Source organism: Adiantum capillus-veneris, chromosome 15, assembly GCF_014529385.1.
Source record: "Adiantum capillus-veneris isolate H3 chromosome 15, ASM1452938v2, whole genome shotgun sequence".
Taxonomy (NCBI): Eukaryota; Viridiplantae; Streptophyta; class Polypodiopsida; order Polypodiales; family Pteridaceae; genus Adiantum; species Adiantum capillus-veneris.
In genome coordinates, this window is record NC_140945.1 from 40,015,706 (window position 1) to 40,034,723 (window position 19,018).

Sequence of the window (19,018 nt, forward strand, 5' to 3'; positions counted from 1 at the left end):
AACCTAAAAAATTCTTGCCAAGGCTCTGAGTTTGAGGATTCAGCCACTTCTAGAGAGCCTTATACATGGGACTCAGACAGGTTTTGTCAAGGAACACAGTATCCTTGACAACATCTTTACTTTTTGGGAGGCTTTTGCCCTAGCACGGCTCCGTGGTGAGGACCTAGTGATTCTTCTTCTCGATTTTGAGAAGGCATACGACAGAGTTGACTAGGACTTTCTAGAGGGCACTCTACGCAGGATGGGCTTCTCAGATGCTTGGATCAGAGGGGTGTTAGCTTTGTACAGACAGGCTCACAGTCAAGTACTTTTGGCAAGAGGTAGAGGTAATCGCTTCATGCTCACACGTTTGATCAGACAGGGCTGTCCTCTTGCCCCCTTCCTCTTTCTGTTCTATGCAGAGGCTATGAGCAGGTTTTTGGTGTCGCAGTAGGTTGGTCTACGGAGCTTAGCACTCCCTATTCGGGGAGATGAGTTGCTGGACGCTGAGTTTGCCGACGACTGAGCCTTGTACTTAGATGGCCAGGAGGCCAACCTTCATAGGTGTGAGCAGGCTCTGGAGACCTTCTGTTGTGCATCGGGCGCACTGATGAACTGGAGAAAGACAGTGGCTTTCTCGGTTGGTAGTGCTCCTGTGCCCGATTGGATGCTAGGAGAGGGTTTTAGGTGGATCCCCCCAGGGACTGCAGTTCGGTACTTGGGCTATCAGGTTGGTTTGGACTTGTCTCCTAAGCAGCAGATTGCTCCTCTCCTCCTGTCTATCAGGAGGAAGTTGGTACATTGGAGCTCAACACGACTTTCTTTGGCTGGCAGAGTAGTAGTGGCCAACCAGGTGTTGTTGGCGACTATGTGGTACATCACTTCTTGCTCGATCTTCTCGAGTTCTTGTATCAGCCAGGTAGAGAGGCTGATCAGGAACTTCCTTTGGTCAGGATGTGACACTTAGGTAGCCCGAGCCAAAGTGGCTTGGCAGGTCATCACTCTTCCTTGTTCACAGGGAGGACTTGGGATCATTGACCCAGCACTGCAGAGCAGAGCCTTTCTTGGGAAGTTCATCGTCGGAGGACTCCTTCCCGGTGAGGAGCCCTGGAAGGAGTTCTTGCTACAGCGGCTTCGTGCTAGGATGCCTCAAGCAGGAGGCCCCTGGCAACCTTCGACCAGATGGATTTTCACAGAGATGTGCAGAGTTGGTTTGAGCAGGAGACTGGAGGACCGCTTCGCTGTGAGTTTGCTTCGATCTTGGGAGCTCTTGCGGCGAGGCTTGGAGCAGAGACAGCCTACTTGCACGGAGGAGCGCCTACGGCAGCCCCTTGTTTGGAACCCCATGGTTAGCACTCAGAGAGGCCACTTGGTTGGTAGTCGGCCTCATGTTTCCTGGGGTCCCATGGCAGCAGGTCCAGCGCGCTCTTTGGGTCACTGGTTAGAGTTCGCAGGCTTGTGAGAGGAGGTGCAAGGTCTCCAACTACACGGCATGAGAGGGGTACAGAGCATGTGCCAAGACATCTCAGAGGCAGTTCCAGCTAAGTGGCTCACGCCTCTCGAGCCAGAAGCACCCAGGTAGATGGGAGCCTTCATACGACTGGAGGTTCTCATCTCAGTCAGGGCCTGCTCGGAGACTGTTCCAGCCTTTTTCTTCGAGCTTCAGGGTGGGGACGCCTACAGCGAGTTGCAGTAGAGGCCCGCAGGTGGCAGAGTGTTGTTTTCAGAGGATCCAAGTAGTGTGCATCTGTGGGAGGACTTGTGTCATCGATCCTGACCCAGCAGCTCTTGAGACTGGACACTGGAGGCTGTGGGCTTGGGAGTGCTGTCCACTGGCACGAGTACAGTGGGATCCTGGTGAGTGGCTTTGGAGGGACCCTTTCTCTTCTGCAGACCACCCAGGTGTCCCGTTCTTTCAGTATACTGTTCAACTGGGACGTCATATACTTGCAGCACAGAGAGAGGCCCGCCCCGCTGCATCACCTCATTGGCAGGAGGAGGGTCTCATAGCTGAGTTCTTGGCAGCCTTCTGGGAGAGGTTGTGGGACTCCAGACAGCCGAGGCGAGTCACCCTCTTTCAGTGGCAGGTCGCACACAGAGCTAAAGCATTTGGGAGCTGGCTAGTGCATAGTGGTCTCTCGGTTGCATGTGCAGCTTGTGACCATCTTGTGGAGAGTCAGCGTCACTGTCTTTGGGACTGCCCCTCGGCCCAGTAGGTGTGGCTACGAGTTCTTCGGCTGATGCCTGCTTTCTCCACGCCTCGACAGTACACTTGGGGAGCAACGGCTTGGTCCACTCTCACGGGCTCGACACTTCAGTTTGAGCTATCTTCCACCAGCAGGATGATAGTGATGCAGGAGGGGCGACCTACACTCCAGCCTACTATAGAGCTTACTCCATTGGAGTGGTGCAGTGAGAGAGAGGATTGTTGGGAGCTCATCAGTGGCCTGACACTCTGGTTCATCCAGCGGGCCCATTGCTTCCGCATCTTTGACGCTCGCCTTGTGCCACCAGCAGAGACTGTTCTCGATTTTTGGCTAGAGCTGATCTACACTCTCAGAGGACAGCTCGAGGGACTACAGGGCAGCTCCGACCGCATGCGGGAGCGCAGAGAGGCTTTCCTTTGACTCTGGCGTCCTGGGCCTTTCTACACCATGGTCTAGGGTGTACTCCAATGGCACTACCGACCACCTGTGTGGCTTTTCCCTCCCCCCATTTCTTGATTTAGCCCCATTGTACAGATGCTTGTTTTTTCATTGGGAGAGTCTCCCAACATGGTTGTTGTAGCCCTCTCTTGAAGAGGTGGTTGTATCCCTATGGGCAGTTTCAGTAACTAATAGAAGGATCTTTTTCTATAAAAAAAAAGTTCTTGAACTTCACCAAGTAGCGTCTTGCAACTTGCTCAGGTAACACGATCTCATCAAGTTCCTCAACTTCTGGCTGATCCTCATCTGGCATATCTTCTGGCACATCACCCAAGAAGGGTCTTAGAAGACTCACGTAAAACGCATTATGAATCTTCCATGCATCAGGCAATTTCAGCCTATAAGCCACATCGCTGATCTGGTCAAGCACTTGAAAAGGCCCATAGTAACACATGCTGAGCTTAGGAAACAGCCGTTCCTTGCCCTTCATCTTCTTTAACCTTGCCTTCTCGAACCTTAACAGAACCCAATCACCAGGTGATAGCAGCAATTCACGACGGTGACGATCAACAGCTTTTTTTTTGCTTTGCCTGAGTCTTCTCCAAGGCAACTTTAATTTTCTTGTACATCTCATCCATGTTTTCAACATATCGATCTACCTCAAAGATCTTATCCTTTGTATGCAAAATGGGAGGAACTTTCTTGCCACCTTCAACAATCTCAAAAGGTGCTTTTCCAGTTACGAATGCACCGTATTATTGTACGCATACTCAAGCATAGGCAAATATTGTTCCTACTTGCCCTTATTATCTGACATATAGCATTTCAGCAATTTAACACAATAGAATTAGCCTCTTCTGACTGTCCATCAGGTCAGCCAAGAAGAAATAAAGAGCCTTTTGAATTTTAACCACTTGACTGGAGCTTCTTTCCCCAAAAGAAGAGTAGTTTGTGGATGAAACAAAGACGAGAACTTGAGCGTAGTGCCCATGTTCTCAAACAATCCTCTTCCAAACAAACTTGTCATGCAAGGATTGCGATCATTGACAATCGATTGTGGCATACCATGGTACTTAAACACATTGTGCATGAACAAGCGTGCCATCTGATGAGATTTTATCTTTTTCCTGACAGGGATAAAATGAGCCTGCTTGTTGCTGAACCTGCAAATAATTATCCATATACTATCATTCATTGTAACAACCCTGGTGCCTTTTGCCTGTCAAACTTGACCTTTTCGCAAATCATGCATGCTCGCACAAAGGCATCCACATCTCTTCTCAAGGTAGGCCAATAGAAGAATTTCTCTACCGCTTTAACTGTCGCATCAATACCACGATGCCCTGCATAAGGTGGGACATGACTCTCTACCATGACCTTATGTCGCAATGGCCTAGTGACACAAAGTCTGCCATGCATCATCATAAAACCATCTCTCAGGAGGTAGTGCTCATGATGGTTCCTATCTTGCAACTGTTCAAAGATCCTTGCAAAATCTTCATCAGTAGCATATTGTTCCTTCATGTCATCCAGCTCATGATGATAAGGCCTATTTCATTCTGGTAAAGAAGACAATTAAGCCTGATCATTTGATGAGATTGTTTATTTCACACATTTTTCGGTTACATGGCATGCCTTAGTCCATAGTCTCGGACAGAGACGCCCTAATTTGCTAGTTTGTTTTGGAGGGAAATTGGGGAGAACATTAGCATGCTGTTGCAGTTCTCATCCTCTTTCCACCCATAGGCAGATGGGAAATCTGAAATAACCAATTCAGTAATTTTGGATTTATTGATTGAAGTCTTATATTTCGGATCAAAAGACTCAATGGGAAAAGTATTTGCCTGATACTTGGAAAATTCACAATGCTTTTCATGTGAATCTCTTGAAACCAATCAAGGGTGAGGTGCCAGTTGATAGGGAGCCTGAGGAGCAACCTGAAGTGGAAGAGAGCGAGGAGATAGTCGTTCCAAAACAGATACTAGCCCACAAGGAAAGGAAAGTGAAAGGTAAAGTGATACGGTGGTTCTTAGTGAAATTCAAGAACTATCCGGCATTAGATGCGAAGTGGATGGAGGAGGAGGACCTAGCAGATACTTCTAAGATATTGGAACTTTACCTTGAGGCTTTCGGTCTAGCTTCAGCTATTCCAAGAGATCCCACATATCAGTAGGGTTGAATTTGATGCAAACAAGAATGCACAAGAGGGGTGTCACTCTGCTCCTTTGTCACACGTTACCCAGATGGAATAAAGTCACTGATTTCTCTGCTGGTCAAGCTTGGCGGTCCCCACAAAATCTGATACCAGTCCTGCTTTTGTCTTTCCTTTTCTTCCGCGCTCGGGTGCTGCTCTGTAACTCTCTGGCTTATCTTCTGGCGGCCCTCCGGTTCATCTTCTTTTGAAGATTTCTGTCTAGCTCTTTCTGCGAGTACAAATTCCGCTTCTTCTTTTTTTTTGCACTCATCTGTTTTTTCAACTAGCCATCTCGAGTAAATCTCATCAATCGGGTAATTCTTCAGGTATTTCGCAAATCTTGGGTCTTTGGAGTACTTGATCAATATTTTCACACATGTATCAACCTGCAGTTGATGTTTGTATCCCGCTCTCACAACCTTTCCGCCAAGAATTTGTCCAAATCTTCATTCTTTTCTTAAGATCCCGCGTCAAATTTCAACTTTTCTTTGTCTGCCCACCGAGAGGTTTTATCTCTGTCAGATTCTCCACAAAAACCCATGTGTAATCTGGGGTTCTTTATGGTTTATGCTCTATAAGATAGAGCAATGAAGACGGGAGCATGTCCGATGCGCGATGAAGTAAGGGTGGCAGTGGCTAATAAGTCCAAGGTCGGAACACGAACATTCGACACAAAGATACTTTAATAAATTTCCCAGCACAAAGATTCTTGCTTTGTCTTCTCTTTGGTAGGACCGGTATGATTTCAGAAAAGCACACCAACTTATGGGACCCTGTCCAATGTTGCCCAAGGAGCTCCAATCTGGAATGAGAATATACTCCTTATTGGATGAGATTTTTTGAGAAGTATATGTTGTAATCACAGTCGATTATTTTCTTTCAAGAAGTGGGGATGTCACAAACTGCTGACATGTCAAGCCACTAAAGAACGGAGCCAACCTGCAGATCTCGACCGAGGGGCCTAAACCCTAGAAGCAACAGAAGCAGCACAAGAAGTTTTGCCAACTTGCAAAGTCTTGTCGAGAGGCCTATTTTTAAGAAGAGTTCCCACCAACTCATGGGAACTCGATGGGGCCCAGTGGACCTAAAGGTGTTAGTGATGTGGAAATTGTACGGACGCCCACGTTTTACGCAGATGATGTGACAGGTTGTATGGACTTTCATAATTGTACGGAATGACCAAATTTCATGATGGCTGCTTTTGGGAGACCAAATGCTTTTAAAATTGAATGCTTTTCATGTAAACTGCTTTTAGAAGCCAAGGGCCTTTAAATATGACCCATGGGCTCTCGCTTTGGCAATCTACGTGCGGGAGATGCAGAGTAGATCCATGGGAGTTGTACCTTGTTTGATGCAATATAAAGAAACACCGAAAGGGGAGTCAGTGCTTTCTTGGATGGAACTCCGCCACTCCTGGTCTCATGTGTCGTGCATCTCTTTCAGTTCAATGTTATTTGAAATGCTTAAAGTTGTTCAGTTTACTCTTTTCTCTTGGCACGTGGTGCCCATTCCCGCTACAAGGAGAAAAGCGATCTGAGGAACTAGAGCCAGATCAGCCCAACGGTTTCGTACGCTAAGTTGGGGTATAGATCCACGGATTTGAGAGTGGTAAACTCTCTAGTTGGGATCAAGAGCTTAAGATTCTCAAGGAAGAACTTTGCATCCAGGAAAGCAGAGTTGCTACTACGATTTCTACAAAAGAGGAAGGGGGTTGGGTGTGTGTGTGGTGATTTCGAAGTACTTTGGGGACAGAGTCGGAAAAGAGTTGCAGAGATACCATGCCCTAAGTCTGGAATGTGAGATCTAGAGGCGAGAACCTTGGTTCTTGAAGATACAGAATAAGAAACGGAAGTTCCTTGGAATAGGGTTTTGCCTTTAGAATAGAAAGCTCAACTTCCGAGTACCATCGACTCTGATTCTAGAACGAATGTAGTAATACGTTCGGCTCAAGTGCTTCTATAGACTTCTCCCCAGTACTAAAGATACTTTTACAGGGGAGGACTTGCCCATCTTCTAGTCCCAGTAGCGTGTTGATCTTCTCACTCTTTCTCTCTATATCAATTGGCACGAGGAAAGCAATCCCTCTATCTCTAGCCCTCGGCGCCCCAATCTGCCCTATTATTTCTAGGAGGATATCCTCCTATTCCTGCCGGCTGCCTTGAACCATAAAAAGCGAACTCTCTCTCACTCTCTGAAAAGAAAAAGGCAGCGCTAGAGAAAAGGAATTGCTGTAGATTTTCAGCTGTCAAGATGTCACAGCCGATGTCCCCCATGGCTGCCCCAAGTGCACGAGAAGCTGCGAGGACCATATAGGCGAGTTTCATCGCAAAGAAGTGCCTACACAGAGTATTTTCATCACGGCAAGTTGCTGTTTTTCTCTATTTTCCAGCCTATGAACGTCATAGATGGGGAGAAGATACTCCAAATAAGATTCCAATAGACTTTGGAAGCGCCAGTTTGCTTTGTCTTCTCTTTTGTGGGACCGGTATGCTTTCAAAAAAGCATGTGCCTGATAATCTGATACCACTATCACAAGCCGGTACTCCATCCTTTGCACCTTCGTCCAAAAGCGTGCCAGAGACTGAGCGCTCTACACTTATTTAAAGGCCCTTGTCCTTGAAAAGCAGTTTACATGAAAAGCTTGAACTAAAACAACTAGCCCAAAAGCTAGCGTTGAAAATCAGGCAGCACGTTTTGTAGAAATCCGTACAACTACCATGTCAGCAGCGCAAATCGAAAAAATCCGTACAGGCTGCCATGTCTGCGTGTCAAAGCAATTTGCGGAGCATCCGTACTGCTGCCACGTCATCAGCTGCTTTAGTTTGATGTCTTTGGGTTACTTGGGCCCCATCGGACGGGGTCCCATAAGTTGGCGGGAACTTCTCTATAAAAATAGTCCACTCAATAAGACTTTGCAAGTTGGTAAAACTTCTTCTGCTGCTTTTGCTTCTTCACTTAGGGTTTAGGCCCCTCAGCCGGGATCTGCAAGTCGGCTCCATTCTTCATTGGCTTGACACGTCAGCAATTTGTGACATAGACTCTCCACTTGGGATGAAGAGCGTAAGATTCCCAAGGAAGGACTTTGCGTCCAGGAGATATTATTGCTACTAGGATTTCTACGGAAGAGGAATCTAGAAACACAGTCGGAAAAGAGTTGTAGGGATTCCATGCCCTGAGTCTTCAAGGTGAGATCTAGAGGTGAGAACCTTGGTTCTCAAAGATACAGAATAAGGAATGGAAGTTCCTTGGAATAGGGTTTTGCCTTTTGGAAGCCAAGACTCCCGTTTACCATCGAGTCTGAATCTAGAACGAACGTGGTAATACGTTCGGTTCAAGTGCTTGTACTGACTTCTCCTCAGTATTTAAAGATACTTTTACGGGGAAGGACTTGCCCTTCATTCTCTCGATTTGTCTCTATATCAACTGGCACAAGGAAAGCGATCCCTCTATCTCCAGCCCTAGGCACCCCAGTTTGCCCTACTCTTGCTAGGAGGATACTCTCCTATTCCTGCCGGCTTCCATGAACCAAAAAAAGCGAACTCTCTCTCCGTTCTCAGAAGAAGAACAAGCCAGTGCTAGGGAAAAGGAGGAGTTTCTGCAGATTTTCAGCCATCAAAGATGCCATCGCCGGTGTCCCCCATGGCTGCCCCAAGTGCACAAGAAGCCATGAGGACCAAATAGGGGAGTTCCATTGCGAAGAAGTGCCTTCAATGGTAATGTTTTTCTTGTTTTGATCTCTAGGAGCAGAGGAAGGCACGAGCCGTTGCAAGAGAAAAGCTCTCTGAGAAACTAGAGCCAGATCAGCCCAAGGGTTTTGTTACATAAGTCTGGGTGTAGGTCCACAGATCTGAGAGTGGTAGACTCTCTAGTTGGGATGAAGAACTTAAGATTCGCAACGAAGGACTTTTTGTCAAGGAGAGAGTGTTTTTCTTTTCAACACACCAGAGGGCCCACAGGGGGAGGTGCTCATCCCTTCCAAATATTAGCCATGTTACATGGTCGGGCAAGGGCCGCGTACCATCGGGCAAGGGGATTTCTACAGAAGAGGACTTTGGGAATAGAGTTGGAAAAGAGTTGCAGGGATACTATGCCCTGAGCTAGAAGGTGAGATCTAGAGGCGAGAACCTTGGTTCTCGAAGATATTATATAAGAAACAAAAGTTTCTTGGAATAGAGTTTTGCCTTTAGAATAGGAAGCCGAGGCTTCCAAGTACCATCGAGTCTGATTCTAGAATGAACGTGGTAATATGTGCGGTTCAGGTGTATAGACTCCTCCCTAGTAATAAAGATAGTTTCACGAGGGAGGACCTGCCCATCTTTTAGTCCGAGTAGTGTGTTGATCTTCTCACTCTTTCTCTCTGTATGAATTGGCACAAGGAAAGCAATCCCTCTAACTCCAATCCTAAGTGCCCCAATCTGCCCTATTCTTGATGAAAGGATACCCTCCTATTCCTGCCGGCTGCCATGAACCATAAAAAGCGAATTCTCTCTCGCTCTCTAAAGAAGAAAAAGCTAGCGCTAGGAAAATTGAGGAGTTGCTGGAGATTTCAGCCATCAAGATGACATTGCCGGTAACCCCCATGGCTGCCCCAAGTGCATGAGAAGGCACCCAGACCAAATAGGCGAGTTCAGTGCATACGAAAAGTATTTCCATCGCAGCAGGTTTCTGTTTTTCTCTTTTTTCCAGCCCATAAACGTTCTAGATGGGGCTGATTTACGAGAAGGAACCCGAGAACACACCTCTTTTGTATGTAGGATTGGAAGAGAAGACTGTCTGCCACGAGATCTCTTCTAGGAATTTGCTTTTCGTGATGCCCACAACTCGAATCCGTTGAAAGCAACACTCTGCAACCTCAGGTGCCTTACAGGAAACTTTGTGAAGTCGACCCTCTTGCTGAACCTCAAAGAACATGCAAGGGCCTAAGTCGGGGCAGGCCCGAACTGAGACAAGGACCTCTAGGCGAGTAAAGACCACCATCCAGCTGGGAGCCACCACCTTGAGAGGAGTATGCCATTCGACTGGAATAGCCTCGATGATGTCCTGACACAAGCTCTATACCCCTCTCATGCCGAGTAGCTGGGTGCTTTGACTCTCCTCGGAAAGTGCTGAAGACTGCAACCAATCTTCCACGATGCAGCCAGTACCCTTTGCCATGAGACCCCATGAGACACGGGGTCTAGTGCCAACCATGTGACCTCACTGTGTACTGACGAAAGGATTCCATGTAAGGAGCTGTCTCAAGCGCTCCTCTATGTATGTGGATTGGTGCTTCTAAAGTCCCCCACTCAGCTGCTCCCAAGACCGAAGCAAGCTCAACATCAAAGGGTGCTTCCATCTCGTGCTCATGCCCACTCTACGCATCTTTGTGAAAATCCAACGGGTGAAGGGGCTCCATGGGCCTCCTGTTTGTGGAACTTTGCCTCTGATTTTATGTAGCAAGAGCTCTTTCCAGGGCTCCTCCCCTGGAAGAAGACCCCTGAAAATGAGCTTCCCAAGGAGGGATCTACTATGTCCAGTCCCCCCTGAGAACAAGGTAAGGTGGTGGACCTGCCATGAGACTTTGGCCCAAGCCGACTATGTGCCTCTTCCTGTCCACAAAAGATTCCTGATCAGCCTCTCTAACTTGTTGATATAAGAACTCGAGAAGATCTAGCAAGATGTGATGTACCACATGGTGGCCAAAATCACCTGGTTGGCCACAACAGCCCTGCCAGCAAGAGAGAGCCTCACCGAGCTCCAGTGTAAAAGCTTCCTCTGAATGGCAAGGAGGAGAGGGACAGTCTGCTGCTCTAGTGACAAGTCAAAGCCAATTTGGCAGCCCAAGTAGCGAAGAGGCATCCATGGAGGGATCGTACGAAAGCCTTCACAAGGCATCCAGCCAAGTGTGGGAGCATCACCAACCCAAAAAGCAATTGTCTTTCGCCAATTGATCAATGCTCCCGACGCACAACAAAACACCTCCAAAGCCTACTCACACCTGTGAAAATTGGCCTCACAGCCCTCCAAAAACAAGCCTAAGTCATTAGCAAACTCAGCATCCAGAAGCTCCTCTCCTCGGATGGGTAGTTATAGGCCAGTAAACCAACCTTCTGTGAGGCCACTTGCGTGATTTCATCTTCTTGGCTTATTCTTAACAACCCGGTGTCCCTTGGGCCCCGTCGAAAAGGGACCATAAGGTGGGACAACTTATAGAGGCATTTTTTATCTGTTAGGATCTTGCCATGTCATCACTTTGTGACATACCCCCCTCTTGAAAGAATTGTAATCGCCCTCGATTACACCTGCAAAATCAAACGCAAGCCACAAACTAGTTCAGTAGACACTAACTCTAAGTATTGGTGCACTAGACGACACAAATCAAGCACTTGCACAAAGACGACAGTCACTGAACATTCACATCACATTCTAATCATATCACATAAAATCCATCCAGATCTAGGACCTTGATTCCTTGCAACGTGTTTAGCAATCGCATCTAGATCCACACTGGACCTCGCTGATGTCGGGTTAACTAATTCTTATTGCGATCATGTCCATAGAATCTCAAGACTGAAATGCTACAGTCATTTCGTCTTTCAAACCTGCACTCAAACACAATCACATGAGTGAACACAAAAAATCAGATTCATTTTTGGGAATTCCAGTTTCAAAGTTCTTCATTCATTGAACATGCAGTTCACAAATCACACACTTGGTTCATATTGAACACAGTGTTTCAATCATTCAGTCTAGTCATCTCATCCGTCCAAAAGTCTTGATGCACCTAGATCATTGTGTATCCATCTCATCCCTCTGGAAATTTTGATGCGCTCACCACAGTATCCAATCATCTCATTCATATGGGAATCTTGATGTACTAGAATCATTCATCATCATCATTCATTCAAATTTCAAACAAAATTCATGATTCTTATCTTGAATCGTGATCGGGTTCATTCTTGAGCCGTCATTGCTCCCAATTTCATTCATATGAAAATTCCTCACTATCTCATCCTCGATTTCACCTAAAAAACAGGCAAAATTTCAAGGAGATGGCTTACCTCGTTGCAAAAGGGTGGATGTCTAACTCCATGCTTCCCAATGCTTACAGATGCTAGTTTCTTGCTCCTATTACCTGTTATCTGTACACAAATAACAAGATCTTCTAAAAACATTAATTCCACGCATACTGAAATTTTTGCAAAAACCGTAATTTTCCAAAGTTGTTGGATATAAAGTCTGTTGATGTCAATGCGTAGAGCTTGTTGAGAGAATCAAATTTTCCTTCCATCGCATATCCAAATTCTCAATCGTCGAAGAGATTTTTAAAGGTCTCTGCAACACAGAAAAGCGTAAAAAAAAGAACTCCTTTTTCCCTAACAAGTGGTGTTGAATTCCTTATGGCTTATGCCCCGTAAGACAGAGCGATGAAGAAGGGAACGTGCCCAATGCGCATTGAAGTAAGGGTCACAATGGCTACTAAGTCCGGGGTTGGGACGCGAAGATTAATAATAAAAAAATTTGTTAAATCCCTTAGCGTCGTCTTGCACTTTCAGAAAAGAGCACGCCTGAAGCTCTGATACCACTGTAATAGACTTGGACACCCCAAGTCAGGAATCTGGCACAACACACGAGAGAAACACTTAAAACACATCACAAACTTTATCACAATTTAAATAAAAGTCGACACGGCCCGGCATAGTTCTGTGCCTAAAGGTATTGGCCCCAAAATCTGGTGTCCCTTTCAAGATTTATTTTTATATTAATGCTTGAGCAAAGTTCAAAGTCCGAGGGTCCTCTCTGCTTAGTTGCTCGTCAGCAAGTTTGAGTGCAAGGGGCCCTCTTCTTATATATTTAAGGGCCCATGGCCTCTCACAAAAGCAATACATGAAAAGCTTCAAACTCAAAAGCTTCTTGGCCCAAAAGCTGCGAATGCAAAACACGGAAATTCATACATTGTGCCACGTCAGCACCTGTAGCCACATTTTGCGGTATGTCCGTACAACTGCCATGTCAGCACCTCTTGCGCGATTTCATCTTCTTTGCTTATTTTTAATAACCTGGTGTCCCTTGGGCCCCATCCGGGAAAGGGACCATAAGTTGGGACAACTTATAGAGTCATTTTTCATCTATCAAGGTCTTGCCACGTCATCACTTTGTGACAATGTTGGCATAAAACATTCCCCTCGACCTCTTGCTAGCAAAACTTGACTGTGAGTACATCTGGAAAGAGCAGACACCCCTCTGATCCATGCATCTGAGAGACCCATTCTATACAAAGTGCCCTCCAAGAATTCCCAGTCAACTTTGATGTAGGCCTTCTCAAAGTCGAGAAGGAGCACTACAAAATCCTCTCCTTGTAGGCGGGCAAGGGCAGTTGCCTCCCAAAAGTAAAGATGTTGTCAAGGATATTACGCTCCTTGACAAAGCCCGTCTGAGTCTGAAGCTCTCAAGTAGTGTCTAAATTCTCAAACTCAGAGCCTTTGCAAGAATTTTGTAGGTTGAGTTGAGAATGGTAATGGGTCGGCACAGCTGAATCTCATCAGGAGATCCCCCCTCCTTGGGGATAAGATAGATCAACCCCTCGCTCATGCTATCAGGCATCTCCCCAGTGTGCAAAATGTGCTCGTATGCACTACATAGGTCCAATCCAAGCACCTCCCAATATTCCAAGAAAAAGTTGGGAGTCAAACCATGCTCTCTAGGGAAACTACCATGTGGGAGTGCTCTAAGAGCCTCCCGAAGCTCCTCTGGCAAGAGAGATCGTTCAAGCATCTGTTGCATCTCCTCAGTGGCGAGGCAAGGAATCTATGCCCACACCTACTCTCTGTATGCATCCTTGTGCTGTGATTGTGGCTTAGCTGAGAGCAAGTCTCTATAAAAGTCAGTAGCTACTACCCGTATGTCCTCAGGCTCTGTTGCTATTATCCCATCCTATCTCCTCAATTGGGCGGATGCCCGAATATGCATGTCGGGAACCCACTATCTCAAAGAACTCTCCAATAACTCTTATCACGTGCCTAGGTCCACTGAGATGCCGGCCAACAAACTCATGGCTCCGCTCCTCAATGGTGATTAGCTTTTGTCAAGCCTGCTACATTTGGTCCTCCATCTAGGGGCTACCTGGGTGTCGCTCTTGCATCCTCTACAAGGAGGCAATTCCCCGACGTAGTCGCCGCTCCTCCTCTCGAGCTACAGCGAGTTGTGTTGTCAACTCCTAGAGAAAGAAACGACTAAGCTCTTTGATGCCATTGGCCACTCTAACAACAAGGTCCCCCTCAGTATCCAGACTCTCAGTCCACAACGTATCCACCTGCTCTCTGAGCTCTGTATCTAGCAAGATCCTCTCAGGAATGCGTAGAATAACACTACCACTCTGCTGCCTATAAGCTAGAGTAAGGATCATTGGCGTGTGGTCTGAGAAGGTAGTCCCTGCCGAAATGCAAGCTGAACCACCTAGGTCACAAAAGTGCTCAGTAGCATAGGAGCAATCCACTCTGTGGTCGGATCGGGGAAAAGAGAGACTGTCTGAGGGCCATACAAAGCCAGCATGCTGCCAAACATCCATGATCCTCACGGTCATACATAGCCGTTACCAAGCAGCCAACTTAGTCCCATGTACAGTAGCATGACTACCCCCAACCCTATATGAGGAGTCCCTAATGCACCACTGCGCTGCATGGGGTAGAGATTCCACCAAATATTTCCAAACACAGTCCGTGCACTCGCATAGTTGGGCGCATAAATGTTCAGAAAACCCACAAGGCAGCCATGTAGCTATTTGCTACAGTTCAGAGTACTTTCTGAGAAGACTCAGGGCATGCAATTGCGAGACATGAGAAGGATGCAAAGCATACGTCAATATAGTGTAGAGGCTATGCTTGCAAAGTGACACACCCCGATGGAGTCGACAGCTCCCTACTGGATGGCTCTCATGCGACTAGAGATCCTCGTCTCAGCTAGGGTTTTCTCAGACATGGGTACCTACATGTTCTTCGAGGTTCAAAGGGAGGGACACCTCCACAAAGTCATTGTCGAGGCACCAGAGGTGGTCGTGTGCTGTTTTCAATGTATTAGAGTTATCGGGCATGAGTGGGAGGATTTGTGTCATAGACCTCAACCTGTCATATCTTGAGTCAAGAAACTAGCGGCTTTGGGCTTGGGAAAGCCGTACTTTGATGCGAGTGCAGTGGGACCCGGGGGAGTGGTTTGGGTGGGATCCCTTTACTCTAGTCGATCACCCAAGGATCTAGTGCATAGCTCAGCTAGGTTGCCACATATTGAGAGCGTGGAGGGAGGCTCATCCTACTGCCGCGATTCACTGGTAAGAGGAGAGTCTCTGTACTCAGTTCCTGGCGGGAGCGTTTGTGGAACAGCAAATAGTCGAGACGAGCCACCATGTTCCAGTGGCTTGTTGCACATCGAGCTACTGCAGTCGGGAGTTGATTGGTGTGCAACGGCACCTCGGCAATATGTGCCGCTTGTGACCACCTGCTTGAGACTCAGCATCAGGGTCTGTGGGATTGCCCCATGACACATCAAGTTCGGCTTTGGGTTCTTCAACTGCTACTTGCACTCTCCACAGCTAGCCAGTACACTTGGGTGTTGCAACTTTGTCCACACTCAAGGGCCCAACACTTCGTTTTGAGATGGTTTCAGTCAGCAAGATGATTGTGATACAGGAGGGTCAGCTTACACTCCAACCAGCCACAGAGTCCCTCACGAGTGGAGTAGAGATAGAGAGTGGTGTTGGAAGCTAATCTGCAGCCTGACACTGTGATTGATCTAGCAAGCCTACTGCTTCCGCATCTTCGAGGCTCGACCAGTCCGTGACATTTGGCTAGAGCTAATCCACACACTCAAGGGCCAGTTTGAGAGACTTCAACATAGCTCCAACAGCATGCGGGAGTATCTCGAGGCCTTCTTGCAATTTTGGTGCCCAAGGGCCCTTCTACACCATGGTTCATGGCGCGCCCAGATGACAGTACCATCCACCAATGTGGCCGTTTCCTCCTCCCATCTCGTAATTTGCCCTTATTGTACATATTTGTTCTTTCATTGGGAGAGTCTCCCCACATGCTGATGTAGCCTTCTCTAACAAGGGCACTTCATAGCCCATAGGGCAGTTTTATTAACTAATGCAAGGATCTTTTTCTGGGAAAAAAAAAGAAACTGATGCTTTTGGGCTCTACTTTTGCGCATCCCTTGTACTGTTTATAAGGACCCTTGGGGCCTCATTCTCAAAGAGCATCTGGACGCGAAGTCTCGAAGAAGAGGATCCTCGGGAGTTGTACCTTGGTGAAGTAATAATAAAGGAATACGAAAAGGGGCTCTAGTCTTTGGGACCATTGCGTCTTGGCTCGAAACTGCTTCGAATATATCTTTACTTTCATTCAGAAAGAGAGAGCGTGTCTTTTTCTTGGCCTTTGTTCTTCACAGTCCAATTGTTTCGATCCAGAGATCCCTTGTGCACTTCTGCCTCGATTCTTGTTTCCTCTTTCTGATTGTCACTTTTGACAGTGCTTTCCTAATGCCCATCGATATCCTTCTCTTGGGGCTTCTTGAGATCGTCCAAAACCTTTTGGTGCATAGCTAGCAGAGTAAGGAGGAGTTGTAACTCTGCAAGTTGAGTTTGTACTTTCGGAAGCTCTTCTTCGGTAGTTCTCGCTTGACTCGTCATGGCTCTTCCCGTATCTACTCGAAAGCGTCCTCGAGAGGAGACCTTGCTCTGATACACTATCACCAACGGGAGCCACACAATTAACGGGAGCGCACACAAACGATTATTTTTTTTCCGACACACCAGAGGGCCCACAGGGGGAGGTGCTTTTATCCCTCCCAAATATTAGCCATATTACATGGTCGGACAAGGGCTGCGTACCATCGGGCAAGAGCCACGCATAGGCATCACCATGGCCACCTAATTGATGCACCATGTGCTGGAATCGACAGAGAGAACTCGTAGCAACCAGCTAGGAACCTCCTCCTTGGGTGATGCACCCCACAAGGAGGATGCACTTCCAAGGGCAAGAACCCTAACAATTAATAGACTTACAAAAATAAAATATAGAGAGAGAAAAGGGAGAAGATCGACACAGTATTAATCGACCTGAAGATGGGATGATCCCACCCCTTTAAAAAGAATCTTTGTTATTGGGGATAATTTTTTACAAGCATAAGGACTGGAGAAACCCCTTCGTTGTAGATCTCAAACTCACTAGTGGTTTCTTTCCAGTTCGAAAACTCGAGAGCCGGAGCTCTCTACTCAACGATCCTCCAGTTTGCTCTTAGAGCACAAGGACCATACAAACCATTTCGGATTCCATTTCATGAATTTCTTGAGCTTAGGCCAAAGCCTCCTTTGCTCAGATCTCAGAGACGTAGTACCTGCAAAACATAAACACAGTAGTAAAAACTACTAGTACTCAAACACAAATCATCACCTATTGCTCCCAATGGGGAAACCAATCTCCGATCCAAACTCATCACATAAAATTGCTGAACTATCGTGGTAGAAACGCCTCAGCTCCTTCTCGGAGCAGGGGTGCCTTGTTTCTAGTTGCATCTGAACTGCAACCTGGGGGTGCCAACAGGTGGTTTTATAGGTGCCAGAGGCTAGGGATGCCTTCCTTTTTTCTTGTGGGGGGGGGGAGGGAGGTCTTGAAATAGGGAAACCAGATTTTGCTGCTAAAAAGAGAGAAAATGGGATCTCTCATTCTCAATTTTAGCAAGAGAGGGGGTGCCTAGTTCTTTGATAGGCATAATTTGCAAATGGCTGCCAATTAGTAAGTGGGCGGCCAGTTAATTTTAAAAATAGTCTGAACTTGTTCAAAACTCAATGAAAACTTATGAGCTGAAAACTATGCTTTCACAAACACACCCGAGGTATCCGTGGATGCAGTCTCATACACAAGTATAGACCCCTTCATGGGGGAACGAGAACGGAGCAAGAAATCTTCGTAGTACTGATTGTCTTTAAAGAGGAGCTAGTAGTAGAAGCAAGTAGAGACTTGTAGGTATTGAATCATTTGATGAATTTTATCTCACAAGAGCTTTGCATATCTCTCTCTCTCTCTCTCTCAAGCTTGCTTTACTACGTTACGATCATGCCTCATATCAGCTTCGCATCAAGATCTGGTAACCCCGTTATTTGTAGCGTTCAATCAATATTAAAAAATCTACAAGTTGCCTTATTGGGTCTCCCCAATCTTGAAAATCAAAAATCCTTTCAAAACATCTTGAGTGCATAAGTGAAGGGTGAGTTTAGGAAATGAAAAGGCCGTGGAGGTGGAAAGTCAAAAGACTTTTTGTGTGTATATAAATAGAGATAGTTAAATGCACGTTATACATTTGTGTTTTTCTTCTTAATTTTCTTTCCTTTATCGTTTTCAAGCCATTAAGAAAGCCTTCTTATTTGTAGAGCTCAATTACGGTTAAAGATAACTTGCAAATTTTTAGACAACCTTTTTATGATTTTTTATGCAATAAATTTGATGGTAGGCTCTTCATGGTGAGCTCGCTTGCTTTTGGGCTCATTCATTGACATGGAAGGAGGCCATAACGATGCATCGAGTTGCAGTACCGCGGCAAGCGAGCAATCTGGTAATCTCTAAACGTTTTTCCTAACCAACATTTATCATACTAATAGCAAACAACTAATTATTTAGTGGATCACTGTAAATTTCTCACAAAGCAGTAATATATTCTTACCTAGCTTTTATGAGGTGATTGCTAGATAGAAGAAAACGGCCTAGTTCCGATGGTGATGAGGATCCCAACTTCAAACCTTACGAGTGTCGCTTTTGTCCCATGAAATTCGCAAAATCGCAAGCCCTCGGTGGACATATGAATAGGCATAGACAAGGTATATTTTATCGCCCTCCTTTTTCTTCTTGGCTATCGTATTAGGCTCACTATATGTGCAATCATATGATGGTTTAAAGAAGGCTTTTTAAAATCATATTCGAGACTTTTTGGCATCTAACGTGCAATCAATCATATGTAGAGAGGGAGAGAGAACAAGTCATAAACGCCCAGCAGCTCCTCATGAAACAACAAGATTTTTCGCCTACACTTACGTAAGAACCTACTTCTAACAAGGTCTTTTCCAATTCTTGAGTTTTTGTCTACTCCCATATCAAAGTATACATACTTTTAAGGAGATCTCTTTAGGTACATGAGTTTTTGAAGTGTATGATGTATGCAATGGTGATAAACTAAA

At 46.2% G+C, this 19,018-nt stretch overlaps 1 protein-coding gene and 1 long non-coding RNA gene across 10 annotated transcripts in view; one reads left to right on the top strand and one right to left on the bottom strand.

Annotated features, from left to right (window-relative positions):
- Nucleotides 1–19,018, bottom strand: part of LOC147440563 (uncharacterized) — a 203,060-nt gene that overhangs the window by 172,350 nt on the left and 11,692 nt on the right. The gene's annotated exons all lie outside the window — the stretch shown is intronic.
- The window catches only part of LOC147440564 (uncharacterized), a 129,113-nt gene that overhangs the window by 108,721 nt on the left and 1,374 nt on the right, over nucleotides 1–19,018 (top strand). Inside the window, exons 2-4 of the mRNA XM_086530288.1 lie at nucleotides 18,298–18,399; nucleotides 18,533–18,661; nucleotides 18,803–18,875. Coding sequence (XP_086386414.1) covers nucleotides 18,342–18,399; nucleotides 18,533–18,661; nucleotides 18,803–18,875 — 260 coding nt within the window. The 5' untranslated portion in view covers nucleotides 18,298–18,341. The remainder of the gene's footprint in view (nucleotides 1–18,297; nucleotides 18,400–18,532; nucleotides 18,662–18,802; nucleotides 18,876–19,018) is intronic.